At 38.9% G+C, this 18,931-nt stretch overlaps 3 protein-coding genes across 6 annotated transcripts in view; 2 read left to right on the forward strand and 1 right to left on the reverse strand.

Annotated features, from left to right (window-relative positions):
* The window catches only part of klar (klarsicht), a 128,707-nt gene that overhangs the window by 37,748 nt on the left and 72,028 nt on the right, over positions 1-18,931 (forward strand). For all 4 annotated transcript variants that reach the window (XM_086827451.1, XM_020946936.2, XM_086827452.1 and 1 more), the window contains exons 3-5: positions 2,528-3,377; positions 8,846-9,100; positions 9,233-9,394. In XM_086827451.1, the coding sequence (XP_086683577.1) occupies positions 2,808-3,377; positions 8,846-9,100; positions 9,233-9,394 (987 nt within the window). In that variant the 5' untranslated portion in view covers positions 2,528-2,807. The remainder of the gene's footprint in view (positions 1-2,527; positions 3,378-8,845; positions 9,101-9,232; positions 9,395-18,931) is intronic.
* LOC110179409 (uncharacterized) lies at positions 14,560-14,891 on the reverse strand. The gene is made up of 2 exons (XM_020946935.2): positions 14,880-14,891; positions 14,560-14,817 (listed from the first exon to the last, which is right to left on the reverse strand). The coding sequence occupies exons 1-2, from the start codon at positions 14,889-14,891 to the stop codon at positions 14,560-14,562; spliced, it is 270 nt and encodes an 89-aa protein (XP_020802594.1).
* Positions 15,582-15,911, forward strand: LOC110179418 (uncharacterized). Its single transcript, XM_020946947.2, has 2 exons — positions 15,582-15,593; positions 15,654-15,911. The coding sequence occupies exons 1-2, from the start codon at positions 15,582-15,584 to the stop codon at positions 15,909-15,911; spliced, it is 270 nt and encodes an 89-aa protein (XP_020802606.2).

Below are 18,931 nucleotides of genomic sequence, written 5' to 3' on the forward strand. Positions count from 1 at the left end.
TGTGCCTATTAATGGCCTTTGCTGTGGCTTCTTCTTCTACTTTGGGGGTCTCCCCTCTTTAGGGTCTTTGTGGCTTTGAGTTTGTGGTAAAAAGTTTGGGGCCAAAAACTATGGTCGCCATATGTGGACCATGTTTTGGCTTTGGCTTCGCTTCGACACCGCTTTTTCTATGAAACCCTTGGAGGGGGCGAAGCTTTGCCTTTATTACCGAATGTTTACAGGTGTCTTACGCAACAAAGTTCAACAGGTGGACAAATAAAGGCAAGAAAAGATTGAAAAAGAAAACCGTTGGGGCACAAGAGTGAGGTATTATCAGGGCACCCGGCAGGCAGCACAGTTAAAAGTGTTAAATATTTGGTTAATGCATAATGAGGAAAATTAATTTGCATTTTTTTCTTTATTACGGTATTTATTGCTTAATATTGAGTATTTTGAACTTTAATCATTGATTGCTTGATTACTTTTGGTTTAGAGATATATCTTTGCTTAGATTCTAAAAATGCATTACCAAATAGTAATTCCTCTTCAAACATAAAATCTCAGCATTTCCAGGCGGAAATCTACGTTGTTGTTGCCAAAACCCATAAACCTGAATGTTAATGCCAGCGCAAACTGGTGGAAATTCGCCATTTCCCCAAATGAATTGGTTGGAAAGGCGACCGAGGCCGAGTGGCAGTCCGTGTGTCTTCCTTTACTTTTTAGCGCCTTTTTAACTGCCGTTCAGTGCATCACCGAGTCCCATTTTCCATGCGGATCGTGTGCTAAAATTTGCATAAAAGGGGAAACAGACAAGCCGTGAGTCATAAAGCAAATGTACATTGGATTTAATGGCCAGCACGTAAAAGCCTTGCGACCTCTCTATGCCATTCATTACTTAATTATGCAAGTAAAGTCTCTGTGAGACATAAAACCATTTCTTAAAAGTGAAATATGTAGGAAATTTAAGGAATAGTTTTGAAAAAACAGGTTTTACTAATAAATCTCTTAGAATTGTTGTTTTTATAAAGTATTATTGGTTTATTAAATGGCTGTTATGTATTTACTATTACTATTATTATGGTAACAATTTCTTTATAGTGTGTTGTTTTATTTCACATTGTTTTATGGTAAAAAGCCTGAGGTTGCAAGTTAATAAATGAATTTTCATAGTTTACTTTTATTATTAAGATACTTATATTTGTTATTCCATTTCCACCTCCTCCCTCCCACCTGGTGTTCTCCATTTTATTATTCATAATTCCCCACTATCCCCGGATCTCTGTCGGATCTCTCGCTAAATGAACGCTTGCAGGCCAATTTAGGAGTTGGACAAGTCAAGTCCCACCGCCTCCGTGCCAGTGGACTCCACTCTGCACTCTCCACACTCCACTCCAGCGAGGTGAGCGAGGTGCCCGGTAAATTTGCATACGAATATGGCCCACAAGTGTTTTTCGCGACTAATTTCGTATGAAAATTTGATTGCGCCGCGATTAGAATCGTGTTCATTGTTTATAATGCTGCTGTCTGGGAGTCGTTGACCAGAGCTATGAAATTAAGTAATATTTGCATTGGTAATTATTGTAATTTCCCCCCTCGCTCCTCTGGCAGCCTCAGCCATTATGTAGTTAGCTGTCTGCCGGTTACGGTTGCTTTTAATTGTCGTTTACAGTTTACAGTTTGCAGTATCGCTTTGTTTGCTTGGTTACCTGGTTGTTTGCTGGTGGCAGTGGCAGTGGGTGTGATATGAGATATGAGATTCTAGGGGGCTGATATGCACTGCACTCGGGTTCTTTAGGAGACTTAATTATGCTAATGCTCAAGGGGGAACTGTGATAGAGGGGGTTCTTTCATCACCGCAAGTGTGTGTTGCAACATCTGACAAGTATCAACGTTGTTACGTTACTATATGGTGGGCGAAAATGTACGGGAATAATAAATAAAATTGTAGAGTGCCTTGAGATAATGAGAGTAAGTAGCATAAATTAATTAAAAGTAATCTGAGAGATGTACATGGTTAAGAGTTTCTTCAGTAGAAGACTAGAGGAGAGAAAGAACTGAGAGATATAAAAATAATTCAAAGATTAAATAGAAATCCCAGAAAAAGTTTTATATTTATAATAATGTTAAACTTATGTAAATATCATATAAGAAGGTTAGAAGTAAGCATGGAATTGCAAACACCACAACTCAGAAATCATTTTCCATTCTCCATTTAATGCACCTGTCAGCACACCGGGATGGGTCGAAGAAATGCTTGTAGGAAATGAATCCATATTAGAGGCGATCACCGTGCAATTCGCTTTCATCTTAATGGCCTTTTGCCTATAGTAATAATACCCATCATTAGTGGACGGAAAATGAGAAACGAATAAATGCAGCCGGGCTAATTATGCTGCAGTCGCTCCATGAGGTGGTCCCTCCTTCCCCCCGGTCATTAAAATAATCATAATTTTATATCGGCCTACCTATTTTTCTCCTAATTTGTTTGATTTCCTTTCAACTAATGTGCATATTTTTCTCTTCTCTCTCTTAATTTTTTTCGTTTCAGTGGAATTATTGTAAATATGTAAAACGAAGCTGCATTTTTCTTTTATCAAAATAACGAAACAATTATTTTGCATAAAAACGAACGCAAATCGAAAGGGACACCACCTGAAGGTCATTGTCAAAGAGCGGAACGCCGGCAACGGAACGGAAACAATGCAAATGGAAATGAGAGGAAACCTCGCAGACATGCAAATTTCGGGTTTGGGCTCCACCACCCCAAATTAACATAACTGGCTTTCCGAATAAGCGATGTAGCCACCAAATAAAGTTGGAGAAGAACAATGGAAACGCAACAGGAAAACGAAAGGAAAATCCCAGAATCAGGGAAGAGAGCTGAAGAGGCGATGACAACAAGCAACCAAGAGACTGAAAAAGCGGCCATGATACGAGGTGGAAATGACGGATCGGGGATGGAACGAGAACCGGAACTACAGTCATCGTCCAGCCCGACCGAAGCCACGACTACAACAACGAAACCCTTGAAATTTGACGGCATCTTTGCCGTGCCAGCCACGCCCCCAAACAGGGCGGTGGGGCTAACCACTAAATCGGCCAACAGTAGCCGCAGTAGTTCCCTCAAGAAAAAGCGACGCGGATCGCGTGGAAATGCAAATGCGAACGAAGCAGGAGAAACAGGAACCGGAACCGGAAATGGAAGTGCCGCTGCTGCTTCACCAACTGGCGCCACTGGGGGCGGACAGTTGAAATTCGGCAGCGCCAGTGTTGGTAACGACTCGATAAAGCAATCGCAGTCCATGACATCACTGCAGGCCTCAAACGAGGAGCAACAGGAGCGGCGTGACGTCATCCAGGCCAAGCTCCATTTGGAGCGTCCCTACAACAGCCTCAAGGTGAGTGAATTCCAAAAATGGCAAATGGATTGGGAGAATCTGAGTAAGGGGTACAGCAGGTATATACTATAGCCGAGGAGAACGTGTATGCTTGTGCATAAATTTGCAATTGATCATATGAGCAAGTCAGTTGGGGGGGGACATACACTTTTTGTGGGGATTTTAATTGTAATGAGAAGATAGCTTACCAATGAATTGGAACTAAAAATTTATTTTAAACAAGAAACTATAAAAACAACATGCAGTACATGTCTTACAAGAAGAACCACGAAAAAAACACACCTACTCAAGTTTTACAATTAAATTTAATTATTTTAGTTATTTTTAATTGACTTACCTATTATAATTACAGGTAAAAATCTAGTTCCTAAAGCCTAAGGGTATTTAAAACTTGTGTTGAGTGTTCAGTGTGCAAATTCCTGTTCTTCTCTTGCTCACTTAAGTCTGCGTTCCACACGCTAACGAGTTTTTAGTCTCTTAAAATGACAAGCACCCGTTAGAATTTGCTCTTCAGTTATTTCTTGTGTCACCGGAAATTGCTTTAATAAATTATTAATAAATTTGCCGATCAGCATGTCGCTGCAACGCAGCTGTAACGGTTACGACGGTTACATAGGCGCCACGCAAATTGCTAATTTATGCCAAAAACTGGAAGAATGCATAATACTTTATGCTACCTAAATGCAGGCGGAAAATGACCACATTCCCGAAGCAGGCATTGGGTGAAAAGCCAGTATTGTTTTGAGCCTAAACACCAGTTAGTGAATTCAATTTTAAATTCCATACTTAAGTGCCTAATCAATGATAATTTACACATTTATCTCGACAAAAGGGGGTGTGTCCGAATCGCCTACAAATGAATCTTATCAGAGGGGCCTGAAGCACAAAATCGAAATATCAAATTGTTTGTGGCCTCGTTCTCACAGCCAAAGCGATATATATAAAATGTATCTTTATCCCACCGATAAAAATCTGTTGAAATTTACAAGACCGCGTACTGATTTTCAAGGCCTGCCTGCATATTTTTACAGCTTGCATTTGCGCAGACTTTTCTTAGTCACTCTGTGGACAGGGGTTTGTTTTTTGTTATATATATATTTTTTTGTTGGCCTGAAATGCGAGTCACTCGGACCCCTGAAAACCCCACCAGTTGGGATTGCGGTTTATGTACTTAATCATTTACTCAAATCTGCAGAAAGAGCAGCAGCAAGCTTTGAATCACTTCATCAATACTTTTCCTGCTCGGATTTCAATTTCAGTTTTCAATTTTCAATTTTGTTTGCTTTTCCGAATTACAATGGCATTATGTGCTGTGTAAATGAGGAATTTCCTTGCTCAGTGGCTACTTTCTTGGCCAAACTACAAAATGCATTAATTAATTGCGCGTGCTTGGCAATTTGGAGCTATGGAAACCAGTTTCGGAATCGGTTCGGAATCGGATTCGGAGGCTGGGAGGCTACTCCCAAGATGGCCAAGCATATTGTTCCGACCGTATTTGGCCCGCCTCAAATTACTTATTTATTAACAACTCTTAGCAACTTCTCCCCTCTGCTGCTCTTGAGATTGTGCTTGTCTGTCGTTTGTTTGCCATTTCTCCTTTTGTATTTTGTTATTTGTCACTTTGGTAGCTATATTTTGATTTGTGAATTGGTTAATGCCATATTTAAATAATTACTTAATCAGCTAAATTAGGAAATACATTGCTAGTGACTTCCTGAACTTGGATAGAACTGAAAATATATAATTGTTTTATCTTTATATAAAAATTTCAGTCAGAAGCCTGCAACGAGGTGAAGTAGTTATTTCTGACCCTATAATCCCTATATATTCTTGATCAGCATCAACAGGGAAATCTTTTTAGGCATTCAGGAGAGTGAAAATTTTTTTTGGCAATTTTTTTCAAATTTTATAATCAATAACATTAACAAAAAAAAGATAAAAAAATTGAATTTTTTTAAATTTTAATCTGAGTATACAGATTTGTTAACCTAATAAAAACTAACACAGGAAAGCTTTCCGAATTAAAATTAGTGCGTTTTTGACATAGTTATGAGAATTTTAAATTTTGATTTCCAGACAAAATTGTCATAAAAACATAGATAAATATCTACTAAAAAATGGTTTTATAATTTTACCGAGAAGCGTATAACTTTGGAAGGAGACGTTTCCGACCCTATAATCCATATATATTCTTGATCAGCATCAACAGGGGAATCTTTTAGGCCATTCAGAAGAGGACAAATTTTTTGACCATTTTTTTCAAATTTTATAATCAATAAAATTAACAAAAAAAAATGATAAAAAATTGAATTTTTTTAAATTTTAAACTGAGTATGCAGATTTGTTAACCTAATAAAAACTAACACAGGAAAGCTTTCCGAATTAAAATTAGTGCGTTTTTGACATAGTTATGAGAATTTTAAATTTTGATTTCCAGACAAAATTGTCATAAAAACATAGATAAATATCTACTAAAAAATGGTTTTATAATTTTACCGAGAAGCGTATAACTTTGGAAGGAGACGTTTCCGACCCTATAATCCATATATATTCTTGATCAGCATCAACAGGGGAATCTTTTAGGCCATTCAGAAGAGGACAAATTTTTTGACCATTTTTTTCAAATTTTATAATCAATAAAATTAACAAAAAAAAAATGATAAAAAATTGAATTTTTTTAAATTTTAAACTGAGTATGCAGATTTGTTAACCTAATAAAAACTAACACAGGAAAGCTTTCCGAATTAAAATTAGTGCGTTTTTGACATAGTTATGAGAATTTTAAATTTTGATTTCCAGACAAAATTGTCATAAAAACATAGATAAATATCTACTAAAAAATGGTTTTATAATTTAACTAAGAAGAGTATAACTTTGGAAGGAGACGTTTCCGACCCTATAATCCATATATATTCTTGATCAGCATCAACAGGGGAATCTTTTTAGGCATTCAGGAGAGTGAAAATTTTTTTCGCAATTTTTTTCAAATTTTATAATCAATAAAATTAAAAAAAAAAATGATAAAAAATTGATTTTTTTAAAATTTTAAACTGAGTATGCAGATTTGTTAACCTAATAAAAACTAACACAGGAAAGCTTTCCGAATTAAAATTAGTGCGTTTTTGACATAGTTATGAGAATTTTAAACTTTGATTTCCAGACAAAATTGTCATAAAAACATAGATAAATATCTACTAAAAAATGGTTTTATAATTTTACCGAGAAGCGTATAACTTTGGAAGGAGATGTTTCCGACCCTATAATCCATATATATTCTTGATCAGCATCACCAGGGGAATCTTTTTAGGCATTCAGGAGAGTGAACATTTTTTTCGCAATTTTTTTCAAATTTTATAATCAATAAAACTAACAAAAAAAATGATAAAAAATTGAATTTTTTTAAATTTTAAACTGAGTATGCAGATTTGTTAACCTAATAAAAACTAACACAGAAAATCTTTCCGAATTAAAATTAGTGCGTTTTTGACATAGTTATGAGAATTTTAAATTTTGATTTCCAGACAAAATTGTCATAAAAACATAGATAAATATCTACTAAAAAATGGTTTTATAATTTTACCGAGAAGCGTATAACTTTGGAAGGAGACGTTTCCGACCCTATAATCCATATATATTCTTGATCAGCATAAACAGGGGAATCTTTTTAGGCATTCAGGAGAGTGAAAATTTTTTTCGCAATTTTTTTCAAATTTTATCAATAAAATTAACAAAAAAAATGATAAAAAATTGATTTTTTTTTAATTTTAAACTGAGTATGCAGATTTGTTAACCTAATAAAAACTAACACAGGAAAGCTTTCCGAATTAAAATTAGTGCGTTTTTGACATAGTTATGAGAATTTTAAACTTTGATTTCCAGACAAAATTGTCATAAAAACATAGATAAATATCTACTAAAAAATGGTTTTATAATTTTACCGAGAAGCGTATAACTTTGGAAGGAGATGTTTCCGACCCTATAATTCATATATATTCTTGATCAGCATCAACAGGGGAATCTTTTAGGCCATTCAGAAGAGGACAAATTTTTTGACCATTTTTTTTAAATTTTATAATCAATAAAACTAACAAAAAAAATGATACAAAATTGAATTTTTTTAAATTTTAAACTGAGTATGCAGTTTTGTTAACCTAATAAAAACTAACACAGAAAATCTTTCCGAATTAAAATTAGTGCGTTTTTGACATAGTTATGAGAATTTTAAACTTTGATTTCCAGACAAAATTGTCATAAAAACATAGATAAATATCTACTAAAAAATGGTTTTATAATTTTACCGAGAAGCGTATAACTTTGGAAGGAGACGTTTCCGACCCTATAATCCATATATATTCTTGATCAGCATCAACAGGGGAATCTTTTAGGCCATTCAGAAGAGGACAAATTTTTTGACCATTTTTTTCAAATTTTATAATCAATAAAATTAACAAAAAAAAAATGATAAAAAATTGAATTTTTTTAAATTTTAAACTGAGTATGCAGATTTGTTAACCTAATAAAAACTAACACAGAAAATCTTTCCGAATTAAAATTAGTGCGTTTTTGACATAGTTATGAGAATTTTAAATTTTGATTTCCAGACAAAATTGTCATAAAAACATAGATAAATATCTACTAAAAAATGGTTTTATAATTTAACTGAGAAGAGTATAACTTTGGAAGGAGACGTTTCCGGCCCTATAACCCATATATATTCTTGATCAGCATCAACAGGGGAATCTTTTAGGGCATTCAGAAGAGGACAAATTTTTTGGCCATTTTTTTCAATTTTATAATCAATAAAATTAACAAAAACAATGATAAAAAATTGAATTTTTTTAAATTTTAAACTGAGTATGCAGATTTGTTAACCTAATAAAAACTAACACAGGAAAGCTTTCCGAATTAAAATTAGTGCGTTTTTGACATAGTTATGAGAATTTTAAACTTTGATTTCCAGACAAAATTGTCATAAAAACATAGATAAATATCTACTAAAAAATGGTTTTATTATTTAACTGAGAAGAGTATAACTTTGGAAGGAGACGTTTCCGACCCTATAATCCATATATATTCTTGATCAGCATCAACAGGGGAATTTTAGTACATTCAGAAGAGGACAAATTTTTCGATAATTTTTTTTAAATTTTAGTTTTTGGAGATTTTAAATTGAGTAGACTTAACTTAATATTAAAAATTTTGTATTATTGTAGTTTTGTTTTTACACGGCCTTGGCAGTTTAACTTGAGTAAGACATGGCACATTTTACACACAATCATAAGACAACAAATGCTCCTGACTTACACAAAATTTAATAGTCAGAGGGCGCCACACAATTTAGAATCTTTTAACAATAACTTAAAATTTATGAAATTTGGCTTTGGAATTGCAACATTACTTATGAAACATTCAACTTATTTTATTGATTTTTTAAAATGTTTTTGGTGTGTTTGTTTCTTTTTTTTCAGAAAAACTCGCAGAGCAGCAATAAAATGCACCGCTATTCGTGGGGCAGCGGTCACAGTCAGTGCAGTTCCACCAGTCTCCACAGCAGCGCCACATTGGGCCTGGGCTCTTCCGGCAAGGACGACCTCTGGGCGGCCATTCAGACGAACTACAATTATATTATGGATACGAATCTTTTGGATACCTGCAAGGAGGCACGCTGTGAGATAGAGGGCGCCGCAACGGTTTTGGAAAAATCCAGCGAGTGTTGCATGAAGGTAATGTGGCGACCTCTGCTGGCGAATGGAGGAAGTAATTTGTTTATTTGTTGGCAACTTAAATACAATTTCTTATATATTTCGTACAGCACTTTTACTATTTGATAATTAATTATTTGTATTATTTTTTAGATGCTCGACGAAACCCAACGACCCGAGGGTCTCTGTGAGGATCCCAAGGAGCTGCGGCGTTGGTTGCGCGACATGGAGAGTAAATTGGAGAGTTCGCCTACCATTACGGAGCTCACCCAGTTTGGCAACGCGGAGTTGCAGCGACATCTAGCAGTGCACTCGGTGAGTTAAGAATTATATGTTATCATTTTTGGGACAATAGGGCAATTTTTTTAATTTATTATCAATGGGGATTTTTTGCGCCATCTGTTAGTATATTCCTTTTGTTTCAAACTGCAGCAAAGATTAAAGAGCATACTTTGAGGGATAGGTGTTGGTATGATTATGCAATGTTCATTGCCTGCTTTTTAGCGTTGATTTATTGGGACTTGTTTTTGAAAGAAGCTGTATATATATCGTATATTTCGAAAACATACTTTGAGGGGCCGTCTGTTTTGGCCTTGTTTTTAAAATGAATATCATTTGGTTTTAAAACGTTCCTTAACAAGAAAACGTGTTGCTTGCTCGGTAAAAGTGTAACAATTAAGATACACGAAATATACATATTTAATTTTTTCGTTTTCCCCTTTTTTGTTTTTGTAGCTCCCAAATGACTTGTGGCTTTCGTCCCGTTTTCCTTTGTTCAATTTTTCCCCCGGCTACCAGCGGCTTCCGTTGGTGCGTGCGGCGGTGGATTGTGCAACTATGGGTCGCTGGGGGATCTAAAAAGTAAAGAAAAATACAACCTAAAGAGCAAATCCGTCAGTCATTCTCAAAGCCACTAACTGAGTGACTTCCCTCCTCGAAAATCAAGACAACGCAACAAAAAATTCCCTTGTTTCCGCGCTGCTTTTCTTTATTTTCTTGTTTTTTTTTTGTTACGAAAATTTATTGAGCTGAAAGTGAAAATTGCCGGCAAGTCGGGGAATTGAGATAACCTCCTCTCTGGCTGCTGATAATTGGCATTTCGGACGTCTGCAACACCTTCGATCGGGAGTGAATTCGACGTCTCTGAATTGCCCACAGATTTGTTTTTAGCCATTTCTGTTTTTCTGTTTTGCTGCGCTTTTCTTTGATTTAGGGGGATTTTTATCGGAACAATATTGTCCGAATAGCATGGCTCTGGGGTTGCCTCACCTCCGCATCCACATATTATGTAATTGTGTGTGAGAGCGAGCTCTTTTTCTTTTTGGGAGCTTGGGAGGGACATCTAAGACGGAAGAGAGTGAAGAGTCCCGCCTTTGGCTGTGATTTGTGTCGGTTTCAATTGAGCTTTGACCGTGACAGAAGTTAATCGCCTCGAATTTGCAGTTGCATAAGCCTAGTGGAGGTAGTTGGGGTTTTCTGAAGGTGTTTATATGAAAATTAAGACTGAAAACTCCGTTTATAAAAAGAACGAAATTGATTCGTTTATGTAATTTAAACGAATATTATATAGGATCAAAGCCTTTAATATTAACACATAATATTTAGAATTGGTTCTATGCACAGAAATATATTAATATATTTTAAAAGACTTTCTTGCCTTCCCATTTTGCATCTTGTTTATTACATTATCTTTTCTTCTGTTACGTAAAAAGTCTTTGGCCCAAAAAACCAATAACTTTCTTTGCTCATTTTCTTGACCCATTCAGGAATGGTTTCTTTGTTTTGGTTTTTGGCTAATTGAAAATTCCTTTTTGGATATTTTCAATGGAATGTCCGGCAACACATTCGCTCTTAAAAAAACGCAGACTGCCACGAGTCAAATGAAAGTAAACAAAAACGAATTACAAAACATGGGTTTTGCATTGTGGGCAGTTAGCATTTCTGGCCAAAGAGTTGGCAATCACTTGGCTAAGCTCCCAAGCTCCAAGGCTCCGAAACTCCAGCTTCCAACTGGCTGCCCCTGATTTACGACAATTGTTTTGTCACGTTGTCGATTGGCCGGAGAAGAGCGAAGGAGAGCGACTCTGGCCCGACAACGGCAGCACAAAATGTCAATTGCCCAAAATGGTTAAACATATTTCCAATAAGTTGTTAGGCGTTTGTCTCTGTCAATTGTCAGTGGCCATGCTGCTGCTCCTTCTCCTGCCCCTCTCCGGAGGCGGAGACACGCATCCAGTCCAAGCTGTTAACTAGACCAGGCCCCACTTCCAATCAAGCCCCATGGCTACGCAAAAGGAAAGGCGGCAGCAGCAGCCGGAGAAGACGGAGATCCAGATTGCGATTGCGATTGCGATTGAGAGATGATCGCCGTGAAGCAAAAAGCCAAAATTTGTCAGCTGCCGGACAATGTTCGAGTCGAGGTAGGCTCCCCAAGGTGCTGACTGCAATCTCCTTTTTAATTGCACGCCAAAGCCCAGAGAGAATAGATGGATCCATCTAAAACTATGAAACATAGAATCATAGGAGGGATTAAGGCTGTGGGAAAAAGATTTGAGATAATGGCAATGGTAAAATGTAGGGTTTTGGCTAACAGAATTTATATGTACATATTCCAACATAGGAAAGTTTCGCCTGGAAATTGAAATGAATCCAAGCGAAGGCTTTCGACTTTCCTGATAAAAATCGCTGACAACTGCTTGGCTTTTGGGGTTTTCTTGTTAACCCCTTTGCGCGCACCTGCCTGGGGCCACAATGGGTTAAGCATTCGCTGTTCTGGTCAAGTGAAGCGTAAACAATCATGTTGCCTGTCGCCACTACGCCGAAAGGATGTCTTTGTTTTCAAACCCGAGCCTGTAACACGAGGAGGAGGCCACCAAATATGGTAAAGACAGGCAGCAAAGCAGCTGAGCGCGACAAAGCGAGAAAATAAGTTTGCTTGTCGCTTTCCGCGCTGGAAAAGCAGCCGGAAAAGTGAAGGTGGCGCAATTTAGAGTATTTACTCGGACCGCGCTCGATTAGCTAAGAGACAGTCGCGACCATAATCGCAGTGACAATTCCGCTTTCGTGTTGTGCGGGAGTCGTTCAGTCGAGGAAGTGCTCCACTTTGTGGCACTCATAATTCCATGTTTCGCCTGATGGGATTTCGATTCGATTCGATTCGGTTCGCTCCGGGATTTGTCCGATTCTATCGAACGTAGTGTCCATTGTGTTGCCTCCGCCGCCAGATTTGCATAACAATTGCTGTAACCTTTCGCCCAGCGAGGCTGGACCTGGACGTGGACAGGGACTTGGACTTGGACAGGGACCATATGGCCAGTTGCCAGATGCTGGTCTGGTTGCTGGTTGCTGGTTCGGTGGTTGCTGGGCGGCAATAAAACATCGGAACCACCGAATTAGCCAGGGAGTAGTTAGCCCCACTTGAAATTCAGTTGCGATCGCCGCCTGGCTCAGTTATAGTTCAACTTTCGTTGAGCGTTAAGTGAACCTTAAAATAAACTTTCCATTTTATTTGCCATCGTTTGGGCCTAACTGAATTGTAATTACATTCAAGTGCAGTCCGTGGGCAGTTTGGGTTTGGACTAAAGCTAAATTTATTGAAAAGTCATATTTAAATTAAACAATTTTTCATAAAAGTAGGGTTTAGATGAAGATGTTGTAATACAACAGGAAAATGTGGATTATTGGTGAATTTGTTGAGTTATAGTTAGGACAACGTTTTTGCCAGAACAAGGTGAAGTTGGAAGTTGAAATTAATGCTAGAACATGTTCACTTTTCCCTTCTTTCCATATGTATTTACCTCGAATACTCTTTAAACCCTCAAACATTTTAGTAAAGTGTTGCAAAATTATGGAAAAAGGGGATTCCAAAGTCAATAATTACAATATTATTGATAGAAAGAGTGTGTTCAGTAAGATGTAAAGCTTTTCTGTTAGATTATTTTCCAAGTAAACCTACTTTTATTTGGGATTACCACATATATTTCGGATTATCGGCTCTTACAGCTAAATCCCCACTCCTCCTCAATCAAACACAACAAGAGCAAAGGCAATCCAATCTCATTATCGCATAACAATCCGATCACTAGACCTTTCTCTACTTCTCTTCAAGCCCGAAAAACACGCCCAATTCCATAAGGGAATAACACACGAGGGGGAAAACGTGAGATGGACGGAGAGAGTGAGAGATCTCAAGTTCAATTGAGTTTCACTTTCCTTCGCGATGATAAAATGTTCGTGATTTAAATTAACAATTAAAGCGGATAATTAACAAAACGAAAACAAAAGCAGCCCTGGAAAAACATTATTACAAGCGAGTGGATAATTTATCAAACGAACTGCCAGCCGGGGATCCTATGTATGTGGCCACTGGATAAAGTCATTACCACAGACAACAAAGACCACACAAAGGAGAGGAGGCAAGCCCCCAAAAAAGCAAAAGAAAAACAGAGCCAAACCGCAGAGTACGTCACACGTGAAGCGGATCAAATGATTTCGTCATAATCGAGCGGCAAATTACTATTTCTTTCCTCTCTAATTGAGAGATATAATGTTATTTTGAAGTCCATTTCATAGATTCAGAAAGGAAGTGGTTAGGAAATCCGAGCGAAGCTTAAAACCCAAACAAAATTTGGGCAAAATTGACAAAACAGAGTTGACAACAAATGGTCTTTTTGGCCATAAGAAAGACCAAAAGCCAGACAATACATAGTCAGAAAATAACCATCAGTTGCGCAGTCGCAAAAACGAAACAAAAAGCATTGATACTTTCCAGCACAATTTATTTTTATATTTTCTCAACTTATTTGAGCGTTTTTCTAGCTGAAAAAAAAAAACAATGTACAATCCATTCACGTCCATCATTAACACGAAGATCGAACGCCGAGCAGGGAAAAAAGGGGAAAGGCTGACACAGTCTCGCTGGCTTTCGGCGGGATTCGGAGATGGCTTTGTCGCCGCTTTAATTGGCTCAAATTAAAGACGAGCCGGGATTGCGCAGCAGCAGCTGGAAGGCGTTGCAGTGTATTCCACTGATTAATGAAGAAATTTTTCACTTGGCTCTTCGCCTTGTTAACGGCTATTCGCTAGGTGAAAATTAAATTTAACAAAATGCGCCATAAAACGATCAATAAAAGTCCAGGGAAGCATCAAGTGTGGAAAATGGAAAATGGAAAGTGGCGGCAACGAAAGGGAGTTAGGCCATTGTTGACACGAAAAACGCGTTAAATATAATTGTTAATTTATATTTATTTATACCGTCGGAGTCGGTATTTATTTTGACATAATAATCTTAAGGGGAAACTGCTTTAAAGAAGACTTTTATGTTTTTTAAGTGGGTCTAAAGAGACGCCTCACAACCCCGAAGCTATTGCCTGGCTAGGAAAGTATTAATACGAAATTAAAATGCAATAGATTTTACTTCTTTTAATATTTAGTTTGTCATTTATTCAGTTCCAACTATCAATATGAATGAGATTCCTCATTTAACCATGGTAGACGTGGTGACCGTAGGTGGGCACAGCGTAGGACTTCAGCACGGGGACATTGTGGACCACGGGCACATGCTTCACAACCGAAACTTGGCTGACCACTGGGACGTGCTTAACCACTGGGACCTGGTGCACCACCGGGACATGCTTCACCACAGGAACCGCCGAAGCCACTGACACCACGCTGTAGTGGGGCTCAATGTAGCTGGGAGCAGCGAAAGTCATGGCCACCAGGGCGAGGAACACGGCGATCTGAAGGGATATTAATCAATAGAGAACCAGAATCCTTAGAGCATCTTTTTTTTTATACTTACGAAACGGAACATCTTGAACTTGTGGTTTTTTTGTAAGAATTTCAAACGAAAACTTAAGCTGGTTGTGACACTTGTGAGGTGGTCGAGTGACTGTTGATGACTGACCAACAGATCGGTTACTTTATATAGCCAAAAGTCACGACAACGATGAAAATAATGACCCTATCGATCTGCTGACCGAGCAAACAAGTTTAGCCGTACGATTATTGCGTATAATTCTTTATTTTAATTGGAGAATGGTGACCCAGAGGTGGCCGAGGTGCTGGTGTCTTCATATAGGTCTTTTTGTGTGTACATGACCTTGGTTCTCGCCGAGCATCATCAATAGCGCGTGAAGCCGATCGATATAATGACAAAGGTCTTCTTGGGCAGCAGACAAAGATGGACAAGCGGCAGGCACAATTGGAGAGTTATTGAATGGGGATTATGTCCAAAGGTTAGACAATCGGCCGATAACGGGAAGTTCGAGTGGAGGCAAATTAGAATGCGCATTATGCCGAACTAGATGCCCAAAATTGAGTATAATTAAACTGGTTTGGCGCGTGGCGCTTGAACAGAAGTCACTTCGCGTCTATTTTCGGTTGAAGTGTTAACTATATATAATGATGTCTCGCCGGGTCAATCATCAACAGTCACTCGACCAGCACACAAGTGTCACAACCAGCTCAAGTTTTCGTTTGAAATTCTTACAAAGACCTCAAGATGTTCCGTTTTGTAAGTGGAGAAGGAGCCCTTCCTTTGAGTTTGGTTCTCTATTGATTAATATCCCTTCAGATCGCCGTGTTCCTCGCCCTGGTGGCCATGACTTTTGCTGCTCCCAGCTACATTGAGCCCCACTACAGCGTGGTGTCAGTGGCTTCGGCGGTGCCTGTGGTGAAGCATGTCCCGGTGGTGCACCAGGTCCCAGTGGTTAAGCACGTCCCAGTGGTCAGCCAAGTTTCGGTTGTGAAGCATGTGCCCGTGGTCCACAATGTCCCCGTGCTGAAGTCCTACGCTGTGCCCACCTACGGTCACCACGTTTACCATGGTTAAATGAGGAATCTCTATTCATATTGATAGTTGGAACTGAATAAATGACAAACAAAATATTGAAAAGGAATATTTCTTGAGTATTTACTCCTCAGAAGTGAAGATTCGCTTGCAGCTTTCGTTATGGCTATATCTTTTGTGGTGTTCTCATAAAAGCCAACTTCAAAGGGGTTCCGTTTCCATCTGGCAACTTTACACATCTATTGAAGTTTTGCCAGCCATAAGGCATTATTTTCGCATGTTTCCTCCCAAAAAGCCATTAGGTAGGTTCTCTTCCTCCCATTGAATTGGCTCTCGTCTCGTTCGATTCGAAATTCTTCACGCCGAAAAATCTGGCACACAAATGTGTTTTCCGCAGTTCTTTTCTACTTTTCCTGCAGTTTATTTGGTACGGATAGAGTGATAAAAGCCAAATGTGCGCTGCGCTGCGTTCCAGCTAACCTGGAGATATGGATGCAACGCTGGAACACATTTGGCAGGCTGTTCGGGATTGACGGAAGGTGATTAATGATGGTCCCTGGGAAGTGGTCGGAAGAGTCGAGAGCTCTGCTATCCATGAGATACTCTCCGAACGGTAGTTAAAACATACTGCCCAACACGCGAGCCAAAGAGTGAAATGCTGGCCGCTGGCATTGAAAGCTTCTGAGATACAAAATAGAAGGCGTCCCCTCCTCAAACATTTTCCACCCCGCTCCGGTTGACCCACATCTGGCAGACAGCGGAAATTTATTTGCCGGGAATTGTTAACTGCAATTTAGTAGCTATCCGAAATCCGCCAAGTGTATTTTATTGTTTGCCAATTGCTGTAGCTGCTGCTGTTGTTGTTGTTGTCTTGTTAACGCTTTTTATAGCCGCTTTTTGCTCTTCGGCGGACTCTATTTGTCGAGTCTTTCTCTGCGCTCTATGCAGATGTATCTTTCAGATACATTCATTAACTTGTTTGCCGGAGACCAGGCGGCTCCCCCCTTGCAGGTGATTTATGCTTTGTCCAGCTTTTGTTTGTATATTTAGACATTTCCTATGTGTTGTCACCTCAATTTTCCCCTGCCAGCGCACTTGCTCAACTTTTCTTTGCTGCTTATTATTATTTCCCACTTTTCTCTCTGTCTTTTTGGCTAATTAAAATAACTAGGTAATTGTGCAGTTATGAGGAGTGCCTCAAATCTGGAACCTCTCCTCCTCGCCAGCTCGTTATGACAGACTATGAATATGCATATTCGCTTGATGAGATCCGATCTGCTTCTCGTTTTTCCTATGGCAGTTGCAGGCGTGCCCAGGCAATTAGTTGCTGGCCGGGCCCTTCGATAGATGAGACGGAGTTAGTCCTCAGGGCTATTTTAGCACGTTGTCGGGCGAGACCATCGAGAGGGGGATCTGGTGGGAGGCAGGAGCAGGAGCAGGAGCCTCAATCAGGCCAAACACGTTCTCCACACCCAGTTGAAGAGTGGAATGGAGTTTGAGGAGTTTGGAGGACCCTGTTCTATCATAAATAGAATAACTTACGGGCAGTTTGTGACTTTAATAGTTCGCACTTTAATCGAAGGAAGCTCTGGGGAATCATGTCTTAATAGTTAGGGAGCCTCCAATAACTGGGATCTACTTCAGAAACCCTTTGGAGTCTTAATTTAAACCGCCCCGGTTGATTACCACACTCGCTCTCTAACTTGATTGCGTCAAAACACATTTAAAATAAACCTGAGGCGCCTTTGGACTGTTATGAAGAGCAAATGCATAACTACTCTTGACAATCATAAGTTCATCGTTGAGTAAACAGGTAATTAAAGCCGTGAAACTACTCTCTTTTCCTGTGTCGACTTCTGTAGTCATTCAGGACGCATACCAGATCACTTCTCCTTTAGCTCTAAATTAATCCCAAACTCCAGATCGTGATTGTTATAACAATCTTTCTCTGTGCACATATTTTTATAGCTCATAAAGCGCACTCTCGAGTGGCCTGCTAGATGTCATCCGTTCGGCGTTCGGTGTTGGGTGGACAAATAAGGGAAAAACTTGCACACACGTTTCCTCACTTACTTCTTGGCTGGTTTCTTGGAAAAGTGGGGCCGCCAGCACAAGAATCTCTTCTATTTCCTTGGGAAATATCTCTGGCATTTGAGAGTGCCTTGTGCGTTGTCTTTGATTCCGATATCGAGCTGGAGCTGGAGCTAGAGATTCTTCCTGCTCTCGTTTCGATTCGTAGAGATCTCTTCAAAAGGCAGTCGTTGCTCTGTGATCTACTTTATACTTTGCTTTGTAGTTTGAGTCTTGAGTGCTTGAGTCAGAGTTTGAGTTCGACTTTGGAGACGCGTGCGAAGACCACAAATCGATGCAGGAAATCCGATTTGTGGTAAAAGTTTTTCTCCGCTGGTTTTTCCCCTGCAGTTGCTTTTCCTCATCTGGGCTTTGTAAGTTGGCCGTTTAAAGTAAGCTAAAATATGTGCAAAACGTTCGATGGTTGTTGTGGGGCTTCTGGGAAATCAAAGCCGGTGGTCTAGAGGCGCGGAGGAAATGTCGGAGATGGGAGATGGCAGCCAGGTGTTAAGGGTTGTCGGAGGTTAATAGTCGTTAAACGTCAGCGGGGTCAGTGGCTTACCAGAGTCTAAGGATATTTGAGATGGAGGCTAACAAGGGAAAAAAGCAATAAGCTAGCCAATAAAACCAACAAGTTTAGCTTATTTACAAGTGTCTTTATTAATGATTAAGACAGGGTTAGAATATAAATATGTACATGAATCCTCGCAAATAGGTTTTCTTAACCCCAAATCTTATGACTGAAACCCAAAGAAAACTGTTCTCTAGCACCGACACCTGTGTCGATGATTTTCTTTTGGCTTTAGAGCCTGATCGGGCTTATTGCAGGTCATCCGATACGTAAACTTAATTAAATTCAAGTCTTTACTTTTACCAAACGAAGAAGAAAGTCAAAGGTACTTGAGCCGGGGTCTTCTTCACTTGCAATTGAGACCTCTTTGCCTAGTTCAATCCTCCCCTCACACGCTGAATAAAGAAATCTTCAGCGGATC

The sequence above is a fragment of the Drosophila serrata genome, unplaced genomic scaffold (genome assembly GCF_035046125.1).
Source record: "Drosophila serrata isolate PLE 108 unplaced genomic scaffold, ASM3504612v1 contig_172, whole genome shotgun sequence".
Lineage (NCBI taxonomy): Eukaryota > Metazoa > Arthropoda > Insecta > Diptera > Drosophilidae > Drosophila > Drosophila serrata.